Source organism: Lepeophtheirus salmonis, chromosome 9 (genome assembly GCF_016086655.4).
Source record: "Lepeophtheirus salmonis chromosome 9, UVic_Lsal_1.4, whole genome shotgun sequence".
In the NCBI taxonomy this organism is placed as follows: Eukaryota; Metazoa; Arthropoda; class Copepoda; order Siphonostomatoida; family Caligidae; genus Lepeophtheirus; species Lepeophtheirus salmonis.
Window position 1 is genome coordinate 26079352 of NC_052139.2, and position 18485 is coordinate 26097836.

General features: G+C 31.3%; 1 protein-coding gene and 1 long non-coding RNA gene across 2 annotated transcripts; one reads left to right on the forward strand and one right to left on the reverse strand.

The window, feature by feature from the left end:
* The first annotated feature begins 919 nt into the window (after positions 1–919).
* LOC121124636 (trypsin-1) lies at positions 920–1960 on the forward strand. The gene is made up of 4 exons (XM_040719811.2): positions 920–1168; positions 1223–1428; positions 1484–1626; positions 1704–1960. Exons 1-4 carry the CDS (start codon positions 938–940, stop codon positions 1919–1921), a joined length of 798 nt encoding a protein of 265 aa, XP_040575745.1. The 5' UTR covers positions 920–937; the 3' UTR covers positions 1922–1960.
* Positions 1961–3571: 1611 nt separating this feature from the next.
* On the reverse strand, positions 3572–7118 carry LOC121124257 (uncharacterized). The gene is made up of 3 exons (XR_005866259.2): positions 6854–7118; positions 6449–6670; positions 3572–6392 (listed from the first exon to the last, which is right to left on the reverse strand). It is a non-coding gene; the product is annotated as an uncharacterized lncRNA (long non-coding RNA).
* Positions 7119–18485: the final 11367 nt, after the last annotated feature.

The following is an 18485-nucleotide window of genomic DNA, read 5'->3' on the forward strand; positions in this document are numbered from 1 at the left end:
TAACAATAAGTATTCATTTTTTTTTTTTTTTATCAAATCATAAAATAGGATTCTATTTTAGCTAAAATTATCAAGAATTATGATACACAACTCATTAAATGGCAAAAACAAGTGCTTAAATGGTCATAACAACGGGGGTAGTAGCTTTGGATAGTTCGCAACTAGTTTGTCTGACATTAGTTTTTTCACTTAAAGACTTGAGTATGATCATTAGGTTTTCCAATATTACATAGTCAATAAATATTACTTTTTTATCACTTAAGGATTACCTACGGTTCATAAGAAAGAAATATAAATATTTGTATTGGTAATCTCTGAACTCTCAGAGTTTTCTTCATTATTCATAAGTCTAAAATGAACCACCAATTATTATATTAAGCATTTATTTAATGAGAGATCATTAATTAGAAATTTGACTAATGATATATAGTAAAGTTTACAAAGACAGACTAAAAATTCAATTTTTATCATTTAATCATTGTTAAATATTTTATTTGTGCAAATATTGAATTTACTACACTCATTCAATAATAAGTAGTGTTGTGTAGGTTCTTACTTAGGACTGAAGACTGGAGTCCCGTCCAATTCAGTTTTGGTTCGGTCCAGCTCAATCCGGCGTATCAATCCTAAAAAGTTATAAAATTGTGTCATTGACGACATCAACCACATTTATTTCTTCTTCTTCAATCAGTTCTAGTATTGATAGTCCGAAGGACCAGTCCTAAAACTGGACTAGACCAAATAAATAAGAACTGACACAACACTAATAATAAGTAGTATTATATTTAATATTATCTTCAAATACTCATCGTTCCATAATTTTGTATCATAAAACGTTATCTCCATGAATTATATCTAATCCTTGATATAATTCGATTCAGAAAAAATCATATATAAACGATAATTGTCATATAATTCATTATCATAAATATTAATTATGAACAAGGTTATTTCAGCTTTATTTTTCTTGGTCGCAACTGCTCTTGCAAAACCAAATGATGGCATCGCCAAAAGAATCATGGATATGAGACTTATGTATCCTAATCAATTTGATGGTAGAATTGTTGGTGGTGAAGAGGCAGAGCCTAACGCTTTTCCCTATCAGCTTTCTCTACGAACAGGTGGTTTACTTTCATATCATTTCTGTGGTGCATCCATATATGACGAAGTAAGGTACTTTATTCATTTTATTTCTGGGTAATATCTTCTTTTTTAACGGTAGAAAACAGCTATTACTGCAGCACATTGCTGTCGAAATCTTCCTAAAAATGCTAAAGTTGTAGCAGGAGATCATTCTCAACTTTCTTTAGAAGGATTTGAGCAAAGAATCCGAGTCAAATCCTATGTCATACATCCTGATTTTGGAACCTCTGGAGTAAATAATGATATTTGTATTCTACATCTCGAAAAACCTCTTAAATTCAACGAGTTAGTTTTTTTCTTCTTACAATGTGTTCATAATTAACCTTGAGTATCTTCTTAGTAAAGTAGCAAAGATTGCAATGCCTGACCAAGATCAAGCATTTGAAGGAGAGGCTGTAATCTCAGGATGGGGAACTACCTATTCTGGAGCACCTCCATCATTTGTTCTAAGATGGGCTAAAGTTAATATTGTGTCAAAAGCAGGTAAATGTTTCAGTTTCAATGATTAAACATATTTTATTTCAATTTAGTTTATTAATATTTCTGATTTAATTCCTTAGAATGTCAAAATGCTTATGGAAGCCTACTTGACGATTCAATGATCTGTGCTGCAGCACCGGGTAAGGATTCTTGTCAAGGAGACTCAGGTGGTCCAATGGTTTGTGATGGAGTACAATGTGGTGTTGTTTCATGGGGATATGGATGTGCTGCTCCAAAATACCCTGGTGTCTATACTAAATTGAGCAAATTTATGGATTGGGTTAAAGAAAATGTTTAAATTTAGAACTAAATAAACTTGATGCTCCATTTCTAATAACCTTTTAGCGTTTTTCATTTCTTTTTCAAAAACAAAATTATATTTAATGTACATCTTATAAGTGTTCTTTATTCAATCAAAAACCAGGCTTCGATATTGAGCAGAAAATAAGCCCTGTTCATCCTTACCGTACATTCTTGAGCGCCTGAACAGAAAATAATTTAACTATTAATGGAAAAATATTTGAACGGCGTTCATGTGACTTTAAATCATCCACCCCTCTTTTATTTTTCTCTAAAGACATATTTTGCCCAGGAACAAAGCTAAACCAAAATCAGGAAACGAATAATGACCAAATGATAAGATGTCTAAGAAGAGAAAAAAAAGTTTTGTTCTTATTATTATTTGATACGTCGTTACCTTTGATGTATCTCGCAGCCTTTCTTTCAAACAGAAGAAGAGGCTAAAAATCAGTTGGTAATAACTATTTGTTTTCCAATTATATAATTATCGTTTGGAATAGTTTACAGATCAACAAAAGCTAATTCAATCAACGTTCAGACCAATGATAAGGAGAACAGCACGACCAGCTTTTGTATCAATATATACTCACACAGAGGGATTTTTTTTTTTCTAAGACATATAGTAGCCTGCCTTCTGTATTTTTCTAGCACCCAACCCCTATTTATTATTTAGTAGTGTTGGATAGTACTAAAAAGACTTCAGTTCTTTCAGTACAATTTAATATAATTTGTTAATCTTAGGACCGATCCTTATTGGTCTTTTATGGTAACTACAACAACTAAAATGACATAGACACTATGTTCTTTCAGTTGTTCAACATAAGAGATAACTGATAAGTCAATCAAACCCTATCATAGAAAATAGTTGTTCATGAAAATATATATTATATTGATAATTTTAACAATCACTGAGTAGGAAATGACGAGGCTTCTAAAAGCAGGCCTTAGAATGTTAGAAACTAATATAAAAATCAAAATCCTATTTAATATATTTAATAAGTTCATAGGACGTACTACTTAGATTCAGCTGCTATAAATCATTAGAGAGATAGCTCATGAAAATTTGTTTATTTAAAAAAGCGAGCCGTGCAGAAGAGAAAAATCGACAGGTGTCCTATATAAGTTGGCCTGCACGTCATACTTTATCTTTCTATCTCGAAATTGGAGACAGCGATAGAGAATAGTTGAAAATCAATTCTTGCAGCCTTTCAATAATAAGGAAATAACTTTGGAACGTCAAGTGAAGGACCGCGAAGTGAAGGGGAAAATATTATTGGTGGAGGAAGAGTAGACGCGTAGTGAAGCAGAAGGATCAAGACTTTTTCAAGTTGTTCAGTTAATTAGCACGGGTCACGGAATCAGATGGAAGGTCACATTGTGTGGAAAGCATCATTCGAGACTGAAAGAGAAAGTATGACGTGCGGGCCAACTTATACAGGATACCCAGTCATAAGGCGTTAAAAGAAAGTAGTGCATCGATGCAGCTAGCCTATAAAAATTCGGTGTACCCGCGATGCCATTTTTTCTTAAATATATTTGTTGCGTCTTGACGAGGGAGAGACACAAACTTATTTATAGTAGGAGAGATCCAGAATGACCGAGAGACAAATGAGAAGAAGAAATGGCTTGGAGGAATAAGACTACACTGTTTATAAGATCATATGTATTCTTTATAATACAAAACCATACTCGTAATTTATTTACAAAATACACGACTATTTATAATACGTAAAACACAGTACTTATAATACATACAAGAAAATACAAGAAGATAAAACATGAAAGGAAATATGAAATACATAACAATATTTTAAAAATTTATGAAGTTTGTCTTCCTTTTCTCTTTATGGATTTATCAGTTGTTGTTCAACTTGCATTCATTTTTTTCGGGTGGATGCTCTGTGCTCGGATGTATGAGCCGGACTCTTTCCAAATACAAAAAAAACAACAACATGGAAATGTACAGTTTTTTAAATTTCCTTTTCCAAAAAATGCAAGAGAACTATCTAGAAAAAGACAATGATTAAATATATGTTTCTTATAAGAACGATTTTTTTAATAGAGAACTTAATAAATATTTAAGATTGAGAAGCCAACTTGCTATTTTTCTATTTGCTAGATTACATGAAGATTTTTTTTTTACGGGCCACATGGTTAATACTACTTTGTTCTTTGATATAGCTTTTACCACAAAAGTTAAAGAATTAGAAAGCTACTTGGTGTAGAAAATGGACAAAACATGATTTTTTTTTTACATTTTAAATCAAAAGGAATACATGTAGTTCCCTTCTGGAGCAAATTAATAAGCAATTTACTAAAACAACGTCTTAGATTTTAACAATATTTGACAGGATATGTCCGAAGAATATATTAATTTATATGAATGATTGGCATGTAAAGCTACAAATTATAACAAATAGCAATGTTGGATTAAGGCCTCCTCTGTCAACAGATTTTTGAAAATTTTCTATTAAGTCGTATCTTCTCCAGAAAAAATCAACATCAAAACATATTGATTTTTCCTGAGATTAAAAAGTTTGTACAATCACAGTTGTTTATTTTGAGTACTTTTATAATTGATGAGGCTATATAACCAAATAAAAATATAATAAATTAGCCTGATCTAATAAGAAATTTGAGGTTGAAAAACTAAAGAAATCTAGCTGAGATTCAATATTATCAATTTCATCTTCGAAACATTCTTCTTCTTTTTAAAAATGACGAAAGCATCGTAAACGTCTATCCTGCATAATTTTACAAACACATTGAACCTTTTTTTTCTGCTGCAAAAAATTAACAGCAACACAAAAAGTAATCAGCACCAAATAGTTGCCTATATTGGCCAAAAAGACGTTCAATGGGATCTGAGGTTATATCCCATGACACATCTACAATAGATTTTTCACTTCCTGAAGATATTCGCAAATTTCAATGGGGGCAGTATTTGCTTGAATGGCAATAACAACGTTCCCTTTAGTTAAACCCTTCTTTTAACATATTGGTGAAGCTTGCCACAATAATAACCTTCTTTAAAAGTCTTTCAAAGACTCTAAGTTCAGTTTTTGATTAATTGAAATAGGTTTTCTTTCTTCTCCTCTTTCCATAATTACAGATTTTGGATTTTTAACCGATTTTACGCTCCAACAATTGTTGATAACTTCTAAGAATATCTTAGTGCAATTCTATTCTGGGTAATCTTCTTCATATTGACATAGTCCAGAGATTGTTAACAAACTAAGAAAACGCTCAGCTAAATTCACTTTAACTTTTTCAATTGATTTAGGAGCCAGAACATTATTGTTTTAACTTTATGGGCAGGCCAAGTTCCTTGTTATGCGTTGAAAAATATGATCTATACTGGTAGTACTACATTCTTCGTATTGACAGTCTTTTAAAATGAATGATGGAAATACAAACGTTTTTCTGTTTGAAAAGTTGTGTATATGTTTTTAAAAAAGTTTACTGTATCAAAAAGCAAGAAAGTTTGACTTCGTGGTGCGTAAGTATTTTCAATTGATGCCTGTAAATTCTTTTTACATAGTTCATGAGTGTAAAACTTGCGATTTGATGAATGGCCATCACAAAATGAACCACATTGAACAAAGCCAAGTTCAGTTAGCATTATAATAGCCGACATAGCCCCATTTTAAATTATATTAGAGATGATTTTAACAGTAGGAATCATTGCGACAATATCCCTGTATTTGGATGTCAAACTTTTCACCATAAAGCACAGCACTGTTTTTGTAGGTACACAATTATCTTCTGCTCCATAAAATTTTCGTCCAACAAATTCAATTCTTTGGGAGGAGTACACTTTTCTTCTGGAGGAATAGGGGTCAACCTTGCCTTGAGATAGCAAATTGTAGAATATTGTTGTCAATATCGATGCTCACTTTTCCAGAATATCTTCGAAGATGCGATATACTAGGGAGACATAAGCGATCTTCAGATACAATTTTGTTGTAAAGGGAGGGGGCTGCAATTTTCCTATGGCATACACATCGCTAATAGTTCCATAGAGTATCGTCTTCCATTTTTGGGGTTTGACAATAGTTCAAGCTGTTCCGAAATAAAAATAACTTTCCTCTCAATTTCCTCATCAACCCTGTCAACAGTCCTTAAAGTTGAGATGCATAGTTCAATTCTAGATTTCACAAAGCCCTGAGATGTCAGGGATTTAGCATAAGCCAGCAAGTTTCCAATTTGGTAAACAGTTTTAATTCAATTTGTTGAACAAATGTGCCTAAAATTATTTTGACTGATGCGTACATCATCATGATATGCATATCAAATGATAAATCTTGAGAGAATATTGAATTTAAGGAACTTCACCGGTAATAGAACAAATTACCAAATTATCTTTTCCTTTTATTCAATTAATTTCTGAAGGCAAGAAAGCAAAGTTTCACAGAGTTTTCTTTGAAGTAGACTATGTCATCATTTGACGTCTTAAATCCTTTTCAAATCTGAAAAACAAAAAATGGAATATGCATATATCATAATATATATATATGAATCATACCTAGTTGCAAAAATGGAAGCATTAATTCTAGGAATTGCTGGTTTTTAAAAAAAAAGTAAAACTGTGGCAATATTTGGGAAAATGGAAGGAATGGAACCAGTTTTGAGAAAACGCCAAGTGGGGATTTTTTTTTCTATTTGTGTTGGAATCGATACTCTCAAGTTTGTAATTTTGTTTCGTAAAATGCACAATCTTGAATATTAATTGGGTTCCTCATTGCGTCTGAAAATAGGTAGAAATAAATTAAGATCTTAAGTTATTTATCGTACTGTAACATTAATTATTCTTTTTGGAAGCATTTAGTTAGTCAATTTCTGTGTTTCCCCGATACATGAATTCGTATGAAAATAAGTACTTTATCCATAGAAAAGTTCTAATATGAGGATATAAAATTACGATGCAAACCTCAGTAATACTCGGATCTATTTAAGTAGGAGATAACCATCTTTTAGAAATAGCCTATGCAGAACTAGGTTGTCCTTGTTTGGCATTCCAGGATAACGCAACTTACAGCCCAGAGTACAACAAATACTAGGCATTTTTGAAATATCGTGAGAAGAATGGATTGTTTATGGACACGGTAACAAATAAATATATACTACGTTTTTCCAATGAGTTCTCATACTATCTGGAGCTCCAATCTCCAATCACGCAACCTGTTGTGATGAAAACCATCATTTTTGATGATAAATTCCTCTTGGTAAACTCATATGTACTTTGTACAATTATAAGGCTACAATATTGGTCGTAGTTGTGTTTTTCTCTTCACATCACGTGTTATTTTATGCAACTCTTCCATTTTGGATAATATTTGAAATCAAAAAAATTGTTTTTTCTGTAAAAAAAAATAATGAATTGATTTAATGTATACAACTCAAAATTAAAGTAGATGTATGTTAAAGATTTTTTTAAAGTAAACTTAAAAAAATCAATAAACTGATTATTGAAATTACGGAATTTTCCCTCAAAAATAACGTGTCAACTTCAGATTGGGTTTGTACAAGATTATTTAGTAGGCTTCATTCCAATAATACGAAGTATTATAATTTATAATCCTCCATTGATCATTGAATAATAGTAAATACATACATAACTATGATTATTTGTATTTTAGTAATAGAAAACTTTATACAGATTATATCAATTACTCATATTCCCAATTCAAGAGTTTAGAAAGATCAAAATAATGTAGTTTTAAGTAATTTAAATTAATTGAGCCGGAAGTTGTTAAAGTCGCATGTATTTAAGCACAGTCTTGAATGGATTTGGAATATGTTTTATTCAAATAATATCAAATGTATCCCCATTAATGTTGCATTCATAATTGTAGTGTATGGTAAATCGTTTTGATATATTAGTTTTAGCTTCGTGTAAAGTTTATACATCCTGGAGTGTGACTCCCTTTTTACCCGTGGGCCGGGTCACTTCCCTATATTTTATTCCGTGTATTTAAGTGGATCTATACAATATACTCTTAAACAATACCTTGTCCGGAGTGCCCTCTTTTATATTCATTTTACCCGTTGGGTTGGCGATGAGACCGAATATTAATATATTGATTATATCTTTATATAAGAACACAACATACTGTAATTAATTTATAGGGATGAGTAAGATTCTTACATTTGATGCCTAAATAGAACCAATTGGAAACATCAGTCAGATAGTATTTATTTTCTATATTCCCATTCATGAGCTTAAAACTATCAAAATAATGTAGTTTTTACTACGTGAGTACATCTATTTCCCATGAAGTAATAATTATTGCTATATAATTATAAATAAGTGGGCCGGGAGTCAGCAGGGTCACGTGTATTTTCTCTCAGAGTCGGTTTAGAAAACAGAGAATATGTATATTTATCTATGAATTGGGAGTCTCAAATTTTAAAAGAGCTGCAGATTTGGAAACCAGAATCTCTAAATATTATAAATCCAGCCTCAAGAATCTATTCGAAGAATACAAATCAGAACTGAAGTAAACTTGGATTTTAAGTGATTACATGTGAACTTTTATAAGGGGGGGTAATGATTTAATATTTATTGTGTTGGCTTGTGAGTTTACTCACTTACGTTTGATGAACTCACAGTCCTAGTTTTGTTGCTTGTAGTATATTATCATTATTCATTGTTGTGTTTCCTACTTCGATCCATTTTGTTTTTAATAAAGCCTACATTTGGTAACTTAAGTGATTCTCTTATTTAAATTAGTTTGATAATATTTTGAAAATTTACGTTAGAAAACCATTTACTATTAATTTACTTTGATTTTGAACTGAATACACTAAGACAAGCTATCATTTTTTGTTAAAGAACAAATTTTTGGGATTTTAAATATTATCCCAAAATGGAAGACTTGTTTAAAATACCGCGTGATATTGATAGAAAATTACAACTACGACAATTTTTTTAACTTTATAATTTGACAAAGTTCATATTAGTTTACCAAGTCGAATTTCTCAAAATAAGTTATGTTTTTAACCGCCATAGGTTGCGTGATTAGAGTTTGTGCTCCTCTTGATAGTATTAGAACTCATTTGTTTTTCCCTCCCTTTCTGTTCATCCAAGTCAGAGAGTACTTAGTTCTAGTAACATTTGAGGGGATCTTATTATAAGGATGGAGGTAGTGTTTATTTACACGAGAATTATACAACTTGTCATAGATAATGACTTTCAAAAAGTGAGGAGGCAAATCAAGGAATTTTTGGTCTTGATGGAGAAAAATTGAGTAATACTGAGTATTTCTTAGGGAGTTATCTTCATTGTTATTAGAGAATAAAATTTATTTTAACCGACGCCTAATTACTCCGGGCAGTGCTGAGTACTACCGTTAGTATATAATAGAACAAAGAAATTAAGCTGTAAAAATTTTCTAGAACAGGGGCGTCCGCAGTATAATATTTTTGAGGGGTCTTGGTTTTAGGAATCTTTTTTCAAAAAATTATTAAAAAAATTTAACTTTTTGAAATTTTTTTGAATTATTCAATTTTTTTCCAAAAAATTACAAAATTTTACAGTTTTTTGCAAAGTAAAATATTTTTTGTTTTTAATAAATTTCAAACATATTTTTTTTTTTTCAATATTAAATTTTTCTCCGAAAAATTTAAAAAGACTATGGTTATTAACAAAAAGTTAAATTTTTTGGAAAAAAATTAAATTAAATTTCTGGAATTATTTTTTTGTTAAAAAAAATCAAATATTAAATTTTCTAGCATAAAGGAAAAAAATTCTTAATTTCTTTTTTTAATTATTCATTTTTTTCAAGAAAAATACCAAAATTCAGATTGGTTTACAGTAAAATAATATTTTTTTTTTTAAAAATTTCAAATATAAAATTAAAAAAAAAAAAAAATTCACCCATAATTAAACTAGATTTTAATCATTATTTTTTTCAAATTTCTTCTTATTAATTAAAAAATCCTTAATTTTTTCTTTTTCTTGAGTGGGCTACAACCCCTCCACCCAATCGCTGCGGACGCCCCTATAGACTATAAGTTTTAAGTACTTTTATTCGTATGCCCACTTTAACATCCAATAGTTCACTACTCTCTTTTCATAACAATGAAAAAAGGGTTTTCATTGGTGTAAAGATTGGTTATTTAGGACCACAAAATGGACGAGATTAAAATTGTGACGTCACGTGAAAAAACTTTATATTCTACCCAGGTATTTCAAATCTGTGTCCAAGACCCGTCCTACATTTTTTAAAATGATAAAGTTTGTCTTTTCCCCGATTTTAATATTTATTTATGCAAATAATTTGTAATTTGTACCTAAAACACTACTCCTTAGACAAACATGGTAACAATAAAATGATTGGAAACTGATGGACTCATCCTGGTCAATTGACAAAAATGAAATTTGATCTTTTTTTTTTTTTTTTTTTGGCATAGTGGGATCGTCTATCGTTTGTGTACTTTTTCTCTTTCTATATTTTATCTATTTAGTGACTTGAATCATTTGTGTTTTTTTTATTTTTTTAAATACTATTTTGTAAGAGACAAAAAAGATAAATAAACCTGAGCTAATCGAGTAAAAATAAAGTTATTTCTTGGGACGATATCAAAAGTCGTGTTCAATTTAAGTTAAAGGTAAGGAGGTATATTATCATCTATGATGTCATTGAAATTATAAAAAATGGAGCTGTTAACATTAAAAGCAACGTATAATTATTTTTATCAATATTGACTGTATTTTATTCAATTTGTATTCTTCTACGAATAATCATTCTTGATTTCTACAGGGGTATCCGTAGGGGTGTAGCCTCCCTCTAATTAAGGATTTCCTTCTTTTGCTAAGAATTTTTTCTTGGGTCAGGATGACAATTTTGTAGGAGAAAACAGGTTAAAATCTTTTATTTTGAAAGATTTATTTTTCCAAAAAATAAATATAAGTCCTTGAAAAAAAGCTTCTAATTTTAAGGCACACTCTACAAAACATCATTTTAATAACATTATAATAAAGTATCTTAGTTTACTAATTGAGTTCTTTATGTGCCTTGCATGCATGAGAATAGTTTGCCATTATTCTGTGGTGAAGCTGTTTCACAGTGATGCACATCGTGATCATTTTGAGGATGTAAAAAACCAAAAACAATAACAACGTTAAAATCAATATGGTAACCCTGATAATTTGAAGAACGTTTTGGAGGAGTGCAGCTTAGCTATCATGACGTTTCATTGGATCAGCTACAGAAGAAGGAAATAAACAAGGACATAGGTAATAATTACTCCGACGTCGATCCCTAATTTTCTCTAAATACAAATATAGGTTACAATTCCTGAACGAATCATCAGTGTTATTCTCTGTTTCTTGTGAGCTCACGCAAATGTGCCATGCAGTTTCATAAAATCATGGCAATAATATAAAGGAAGAGTAGTTTTTCAGATGAAACAGAGAAAAACCTACTATAAGTTTTTTACTTAAATCAAAAACCAAGCGGGAATATTTAAGAGTCAAATACAATATTAAACAACTGAAAAACATTCCCCTTATGCCCTAATTTCTTGTATTGTCTTGTATATCCATATATGTGTTTGTAAAGTACCGTCTTTACCTCTTATAAGTATGAATAACCGTCCAATATTTATAAATATCAGAGTAGTGTATTGTATTAATAATAAAATAATAGTTCCTATTAAACAAGCATTGCCTTATTCCTCCACGTATTTTCTCTCCTCAATTCTCTCGGTCGTTCTGGATCCCTTTATATAAATAGTTTGTGTCTCCTCAACCTTCGTGAAGATCCAACCTCTGTCAATTTGATCGTGGGGTAGTTGAACTTTAACTCGTATTTTGATATCTTCAATATAATCAATTTCATTTGCTCAGGTTTGTTCTTCAAAAGCATTCATCGATTGCTGACGGGGCTAGGAAGATGAAAAAGTCCCCATCAATGGTGTTCAGCGCATAAAAGATTTTGAACCACCCCAAGGGAACCTGTAGACTCATTGTGACCTTTTCTGATGAGAATACCTTCACTGTTGACCCTGTATTCAACAGACAAAATGATTGAGTAGGGGCATTTGGGGATGTAGGAAAGGAGGAGCACCGATATGTTTCCAACTCCAAACATGTTGTGGATGTTTAAAGTTCAAAGTGTTCAGATTTTAATGGACCACTCGGTATATAAAAGAAATAAATACAAATCCCACTTTGTATCAAGTAAAAAATATTCATTTTTGAGTCCCATTGGGACTTACCAGGGGTGCAAGAACCAAAGGCACTAAGAGACTATTGGTTCCCCACTTTTGGAAAGCTTTAGAATCTCCAAAAGAAGAAGAATGTGATGATGGGATGAAAATATGAAGGGGTGATAATGAAATATTAGACATTCACATTTAAGGAAATTGCACGAATTAAAATTTATTTTATTGTTTTGCATAGATATAGAAAGATGCAGAGACTGAAAACGAAACATTGTTATTTTTTTCCGCGTCTCACATTCTTAAATAAATCAAATTGCATCATGGCAAATATAAAAACAAAACATTTTATTTTATATAAATGCAAGCATGACCACTTATTTATTATTCAACAGTCATAGATTTCCCTACGAGTAAATGACTAGTAAATGTTTCCTTTTAAAGGAAAAACTGATCCAACTAGAATTGTACATTGTCATTTTTCCTATATTGGATTTTTTGTATCTTTATTAAACCTACTCTTTATCTCAATATATTCCAAAGTTATGGTCAATTATTAGTGATGCACCGCGAGCTGAATTTTACTACATGAGTATTTTCGAGTTTCTAAAAAGATGCTCGAGGAATTACGAGCTTAACTCATTATTCGCTTGAATACTCGTTACTTGACTGAACACTTGATACTCAACCCAACATTTTAGTCCCCTAAAAAACTCGTGAGTCAAAGAAATCTTATTTTTTAATGATTTATCGAAACTTGTCCTCTAGAGGACTTTGTATTTGTAATGGAATTTATTATCTTATATGTACAAAAGAAACATCTATCTTCCTCCTCCGTTTTTACTGCCTGGCAACAGTTTTTGTTTTCTTCTATGGTGAAGGGAAGATTGTATTTGTCCGTTAATTCTTATTGGATTAACACTTATGAGATAATTTTTTAGGCATTATAATGCAGAATACTAAATTATTTGGAGGTAAATTTTAAAGTTGACATGTAGTTGGTTCATCTATTAAGCGATATTTACTTTAGGCAAGATAGGAGTAGATTAGTTTATTGGGTTTAGCAACATACTGAGATGATTGCTACGTAGATTCTGTTGACTGTTTACTGTTAGTGAATATTTGGTATCTTTGAAATTTGTTGGGTTGTCTTCAAAGCATGCGTAACTTTGGGAGTGTTGCCATAAACAATACCTGTTTTAGAGTAATTCTGACGAACAACCTTTTTTTTCCTATCAAACTCAAGAGGCTACCCATTTTTTTTTCATTCGTTCTTGTTTTTTTTTTAAATTATAGTTCTGGAATAAATTACGTACTTTAACATTCGATTCTAATCGACAAATATAAGTTATGAATAATATTATTTTTTTGAACTTTTAAATTATTTGACCACCACCATTTTGTGTTTAAATACGTTCCTGCTCATGCGTCCATGGAACGGGCAGATTCATACTAGTATATGCATATATAAAAGAATCTTATAATACATTTAATATAAGGTACTGAAGACCTCACATAATTGTTTTCTTAATTTATGATCCACATATTAATCTAAAAAATATTTTAACTTATTTGAATTGTGGTCATAAGGGTAATTCAACAGTTTATACAATCAATAAATCATCACTTTACTTTAGTGTGGTCATAACTTGTAACAAACATGTTTTTAGTCGTACGGATGCTTATTAATATGAATGTATATTGATGATAATATATAGAAAAAATGGATGGCTAAGTATTTCCAAGTAATGTCAAATACTCCCGCTAGTCTGCTAAAAAAAGATTATTCCTTCAAAAAGAACTGGGATTATTGGGGAAACGTAAATTATAAATTTTGCAAAGAAATGGTATAGAAAACTTTTATAAAGTGTCCCAAGTTTCGACGAGTTCCGAGTAAATCTCTGCTTTTATGCTCACGAGCCAAGTGTTTTTTTTTATTTACTTAATAAAACTCGAGTACCAATTTACAAGTTTTGATCCTGGCATATCACAACGACGATTATGTATTTTTAATGAACGATTTGTGTAACTTTGACCTAGATGGTATTGGAATGTAATGACCTCTTATTGCAACCACATATAACCTTCATACCAAATAAGATAGAAATTGACCTTTAAGTTATTCTGTAATCCTGGTTACTAACAAACAAAAAAATATTGGTTAAAACAGATTCTCCGTGCAACTTCTTTAGGAAAGGTAAATATTGCTTCTTCAGCTTTCATTTGTGACCATTATACATAAAAGTAAATTTGAACAATTTTTCGACAAATAATCGTTGATTTCTATAAATCAAAAGAGTTTTATATCTAAATCCTGTGAATTATTTTAACTCACTCATTTTTTCGTGGAGTTGTTAATCTCAAGAAGGTATTTTCTTTTCCTTAGCAGTTGTCATTATTATTTAATTCCTGAGTAGTGAACATCCTCCTTTCCTAAATAGATTGAATTATCCTGTCTGCTCATAAACTCGAGAATGCTGCTGTAATTACAAGACATCGATGTCTAAAGTAACTCAGTGTAGTGCTTATTTTTCTTATTGTGTACGTTTTGTTATTCAGTATTTTCATAAATTAAAAACAACCGGTCCATATGCAAAAATATATATATATCTTCAACGAAAAAAAAAATTCATAAGAATATTTTCACTAATTATAATTTTTTTAAATGAATAGTACTTATATGTGCTTGAAATTCTTGACATTGAATGTGATGAAGAATATCATTTTGATCGTTCTATATTCTGTTCAAATTGTCATGTAATTCTGACGTAAATGATAATTTTCAAAAAGATATAAAAATAACTTAATTTATGTTAAAAAACTGAAGAGTAAAAAAAGATTTAAAAATTTAACTGTTGAGATTAAAAGGCTGATTTATTTTCTTAAGAATATTTATATACTTCTGCAACCTATATAAAAGTTTACCTTAGCTAATTGTTCGAGTATTATTATAATATTATTTTTAATAATGAATAAACTTATCATATTTACAATAATATACCAATCAATGAAGTAAAAACATAAGAATACCCACTGATGTAAATCTAGGGATTTTTTCAGCTGCTACATTTTTTTTTTTTTTTTGAATGGGTAATCTAAAGAATGAATTTTCCTTTCCCTAGCAGTTGTCATTAGTATGTAATTCCTAAGTTTCGTTCTTTGTAAAAAATTAGATCTGAAAATATTTTGACCATCTCATTGATGGGAGAGCCAAATTATATAATGATGACCTCATACAGAATGTTTCCAGGACTTAATGGAAGAGTCATTTCAACGAATATTCAACATTCGTCACATTTCAATCCGAAAGCGTCAAAAAAGAAAATTTGACTCTGGCGTTACCAAGTCTGTGAAAGATATAGCTTGAGTGGTGACTGGAAAAACTGGCTTGTCTTTTAAATAACACTCCAGCTTTTTGGTTTTTGATAGCTTGATTGCCAGAGGCATATACCAAGCATGATTTATAATTTTCTTCAGAAAAGAGGTTCTGTATTCATTATCAATATGTTAATATTGAAGCATGTTTTTAATCAATCACATATAGTGGATGGGAGCATCGGTGGAAGATTTTGCTGTTATCGAGTGCTTTTATAAAATAAAGCCAGGAGTTGATTTATTCTTCTAGTTTAATGATGGTGTCCCTTTCGTATTTTATTCAATTTAAAATCATTAACATTTTCATAGCATATGTATTCTTGGCAATCCAACGATCTTGGTGAATCGAACCGGTCTTGGTCCAATTAATACCTCCACTTCTTATATGAAGTCTGCCCCTTGGAGATGTCTTCTATAAAAATTGTTTATTGCATTATTTGATTTTTTCTTCATGGAGTCCATATCATTTTCAACCTTGGCTAAAATTCTTTGATTGTCCTTATCTAACATGGACCAAACTTCATTTAATTTACCAACCATTATATTGTCAGGCCCTGACTCTTGCTAAAAATAGCCTCCCATGGTCCTCCAATGATCAACTCTGATATTTGATGTCTACAAGCAAAGTAGAAAACTTTTCGCCCAAGTTTGCCTTCAATCAGTTTTGCTGCAATTGTTGATGCAACAATTGCTAGCTATTGTGTCAAATCCTAGACCAGCAATGCTGTTTTTCAGGTTCCATGTTTCCAATAGATCAAGTGTAGCCTTGGATAGTTGAAGTCCGGTGGAACCTGTTATGAAAAGAACACCGAGCAATTTTCCTTCCTAGTACTGTGGAGCACCTGAGACGGGTACAGCTAGACTATTAGCTATTATGTGTCTTTTTTAGCATAGAGTTATTTGCTTTGTTCAAGGAAAAAAAGTATCTTTTGTAATAATAATAACTTAGGATCATACATAAAATGATAGAGAAAATAATGTAAAAAATATAAAAACAACCTTTAGCCTTTATTTTAGAGCCACCAGCAAAGAATGTTCAAGGCCCATGCAGTAGGCATAGCCACAGTCCAAGTAACAGATATATTTAGTTTTTATAGATCTTAGAAAACAGGACAAAGTTATATATTAAAAGGTTTGAAAAAGAAGTTAAAAGTAGAACAGGTATACTAGGCATGGAAGCCTAATGCTCCATGATGACAGCCACCAGATTTGCCTCAGTTGTGCGGGCACCTCAAGCAGCTTCAAGGTAGTACCAGACAAAATAATCCATTGGATTAAGATTGGGGCTACTTGGAGGTCCTTGGTTACAAAGTCGTAGTAGTTCTATTCAAGCAAGGCAAGAATACTTGTTGGAAACATGACGGGGTCAAAAGTCCCCCTGCCACACGCAGGGAGTGCCCATATTCATCTGTGTGATCAAGGGGATCACCGTCTGCTGATTTGTCATTTATAAAAATGGATACATAACTTTGGCTCATCTCTGTTCCTTCTCTGTAAACTAAATCTCCAGAATGTAGTTCATCCATCGTGATTAAATTAGTCTGAATGTATATTTTTTCTCTGTATAATACGCGGGATTAAAAAAAACAAATTATACGACGACGACATTTGGTTCCAGGGCGACCAAAAGAGGGAGAGATTTCATCTTCGAATCCTGTATGTTCACTTTATACGACATTATAATGAAAACATGAATATTTTTTGCAAATTATGTTTAATACATTTAAAACATATCACATAAATCATTTAGGAAATATTCCAAGGACTGGTCTCCAGAACTGACAGTGCTAAGGACCATAAAACCGGTTCTAAGACTGAAATGGACCGAATAAATAAAGACCAACACAACACTAATTACAGTACCTACTAATAAATGAAAAACTTAACCCAGAGTGTTTATATTAGGAGTGGATGACCAAAAAAGTAATTATTTATGTATCCATTGATTAATGAATTAAGGCTGTAATTAGAGTTTAATTAGTATTCTTTTTAGGGCGTTTGCAAATATGTATATGAGTCCATGTACCTAACCTTATATCAGAGCTTCCGTGATCCAAAATGGGAGATTGTACTGTCTATACTATGACCCACTTGATTCAGACTGTTTTTTTTTTTTTTTTTTTTTTTTTTTCAAATACTTGAGCTCATGAGTCATATAAGGATTTTTATTGTCGTGTCAATTCTTATTCATTGAGGTCCTTCCAGCCGTATGACCGGTTCTATCAGTACTTTGGACAAGTCTACAAGAGCATCGGTCCTTTACAGGGTCAGTAGTAAAACTGATCTAAAAAAGAAGAAATAAAGTTGAGTGTCGTCATCAAGGACCGAACTTTATAAGTATTAGGACTGATATGTTGAGCTGGAACGGACTGAAACTAAGGTGGGCGAGACTGCAGTCTTCAGTCGTAAATAAGGCCTGAGACTGAACTGCACTGAGACTGAACTGGACTAAGACTAGACTGACAATGAATTGGACTGTGACTGACCTGCAGTTCTATATAAGTAAGGGTGATAATTTTGGTAAGAATAGAAAAGCGTGCGAGGAGAAGAGAATAAATACTTATGGCATCATTGATTAAATAATATACATCTTCTTATATCAATTATGAACGTTATCATTCCCGCCTTTATTATTCAATATTAATATAGTAATATTAGATGGGGATAGTCGATAGAGAACTGAATAAAATGCAAAAAATAACGTCACCTTCTGTCTGGATTTCTGAAAATGGAGGCCCAGGAATTTGGAAAATACTTACCGGATGAGAAACAGATGGTTTGTCGGATTTGTCGATATCAATGTGCCTTTAGTCCCCTGTCTAGAATTACACGCCACTCATTATCCTCATCTCATAATAAGAGTATCGATATTCATCTATAAAATCAATTTAACGATGAATACATCAAGTCAGACTTTAACTCTGATCTCACAACGATGCTTATTGCATGTAATATAACCTTATCCATTGCTAATCATCTACGTTCAAAAAATTTATGGAGAAATACACGGGTAAACCTAT

Excerpts from the sequence above, each read along its gene's own strand:
- LOC121124636 (XM_040719811.2), top strand. The coding sequence starts at position 938 with ATGAACAAGGTTATTTCAGCTTTATTTTTCTTGGTCGCAACTGCTCTT. Across the intron at positions 1,169-1,222 it reads GTGCATCCATATATGACGAA|AAAACAGCTATTACTGCAGC; the intron begins GTAAGGTACTTT and ends TTTTAACGGTAG. Across the intron at positions 1,429-1,483 it reads AAACCTCTTAAATTCAACGA|TAAAGTAGCAAAGATTGCAA; the intron begins GTTAGTTTTTTT and ends GTATCTTCTTAG.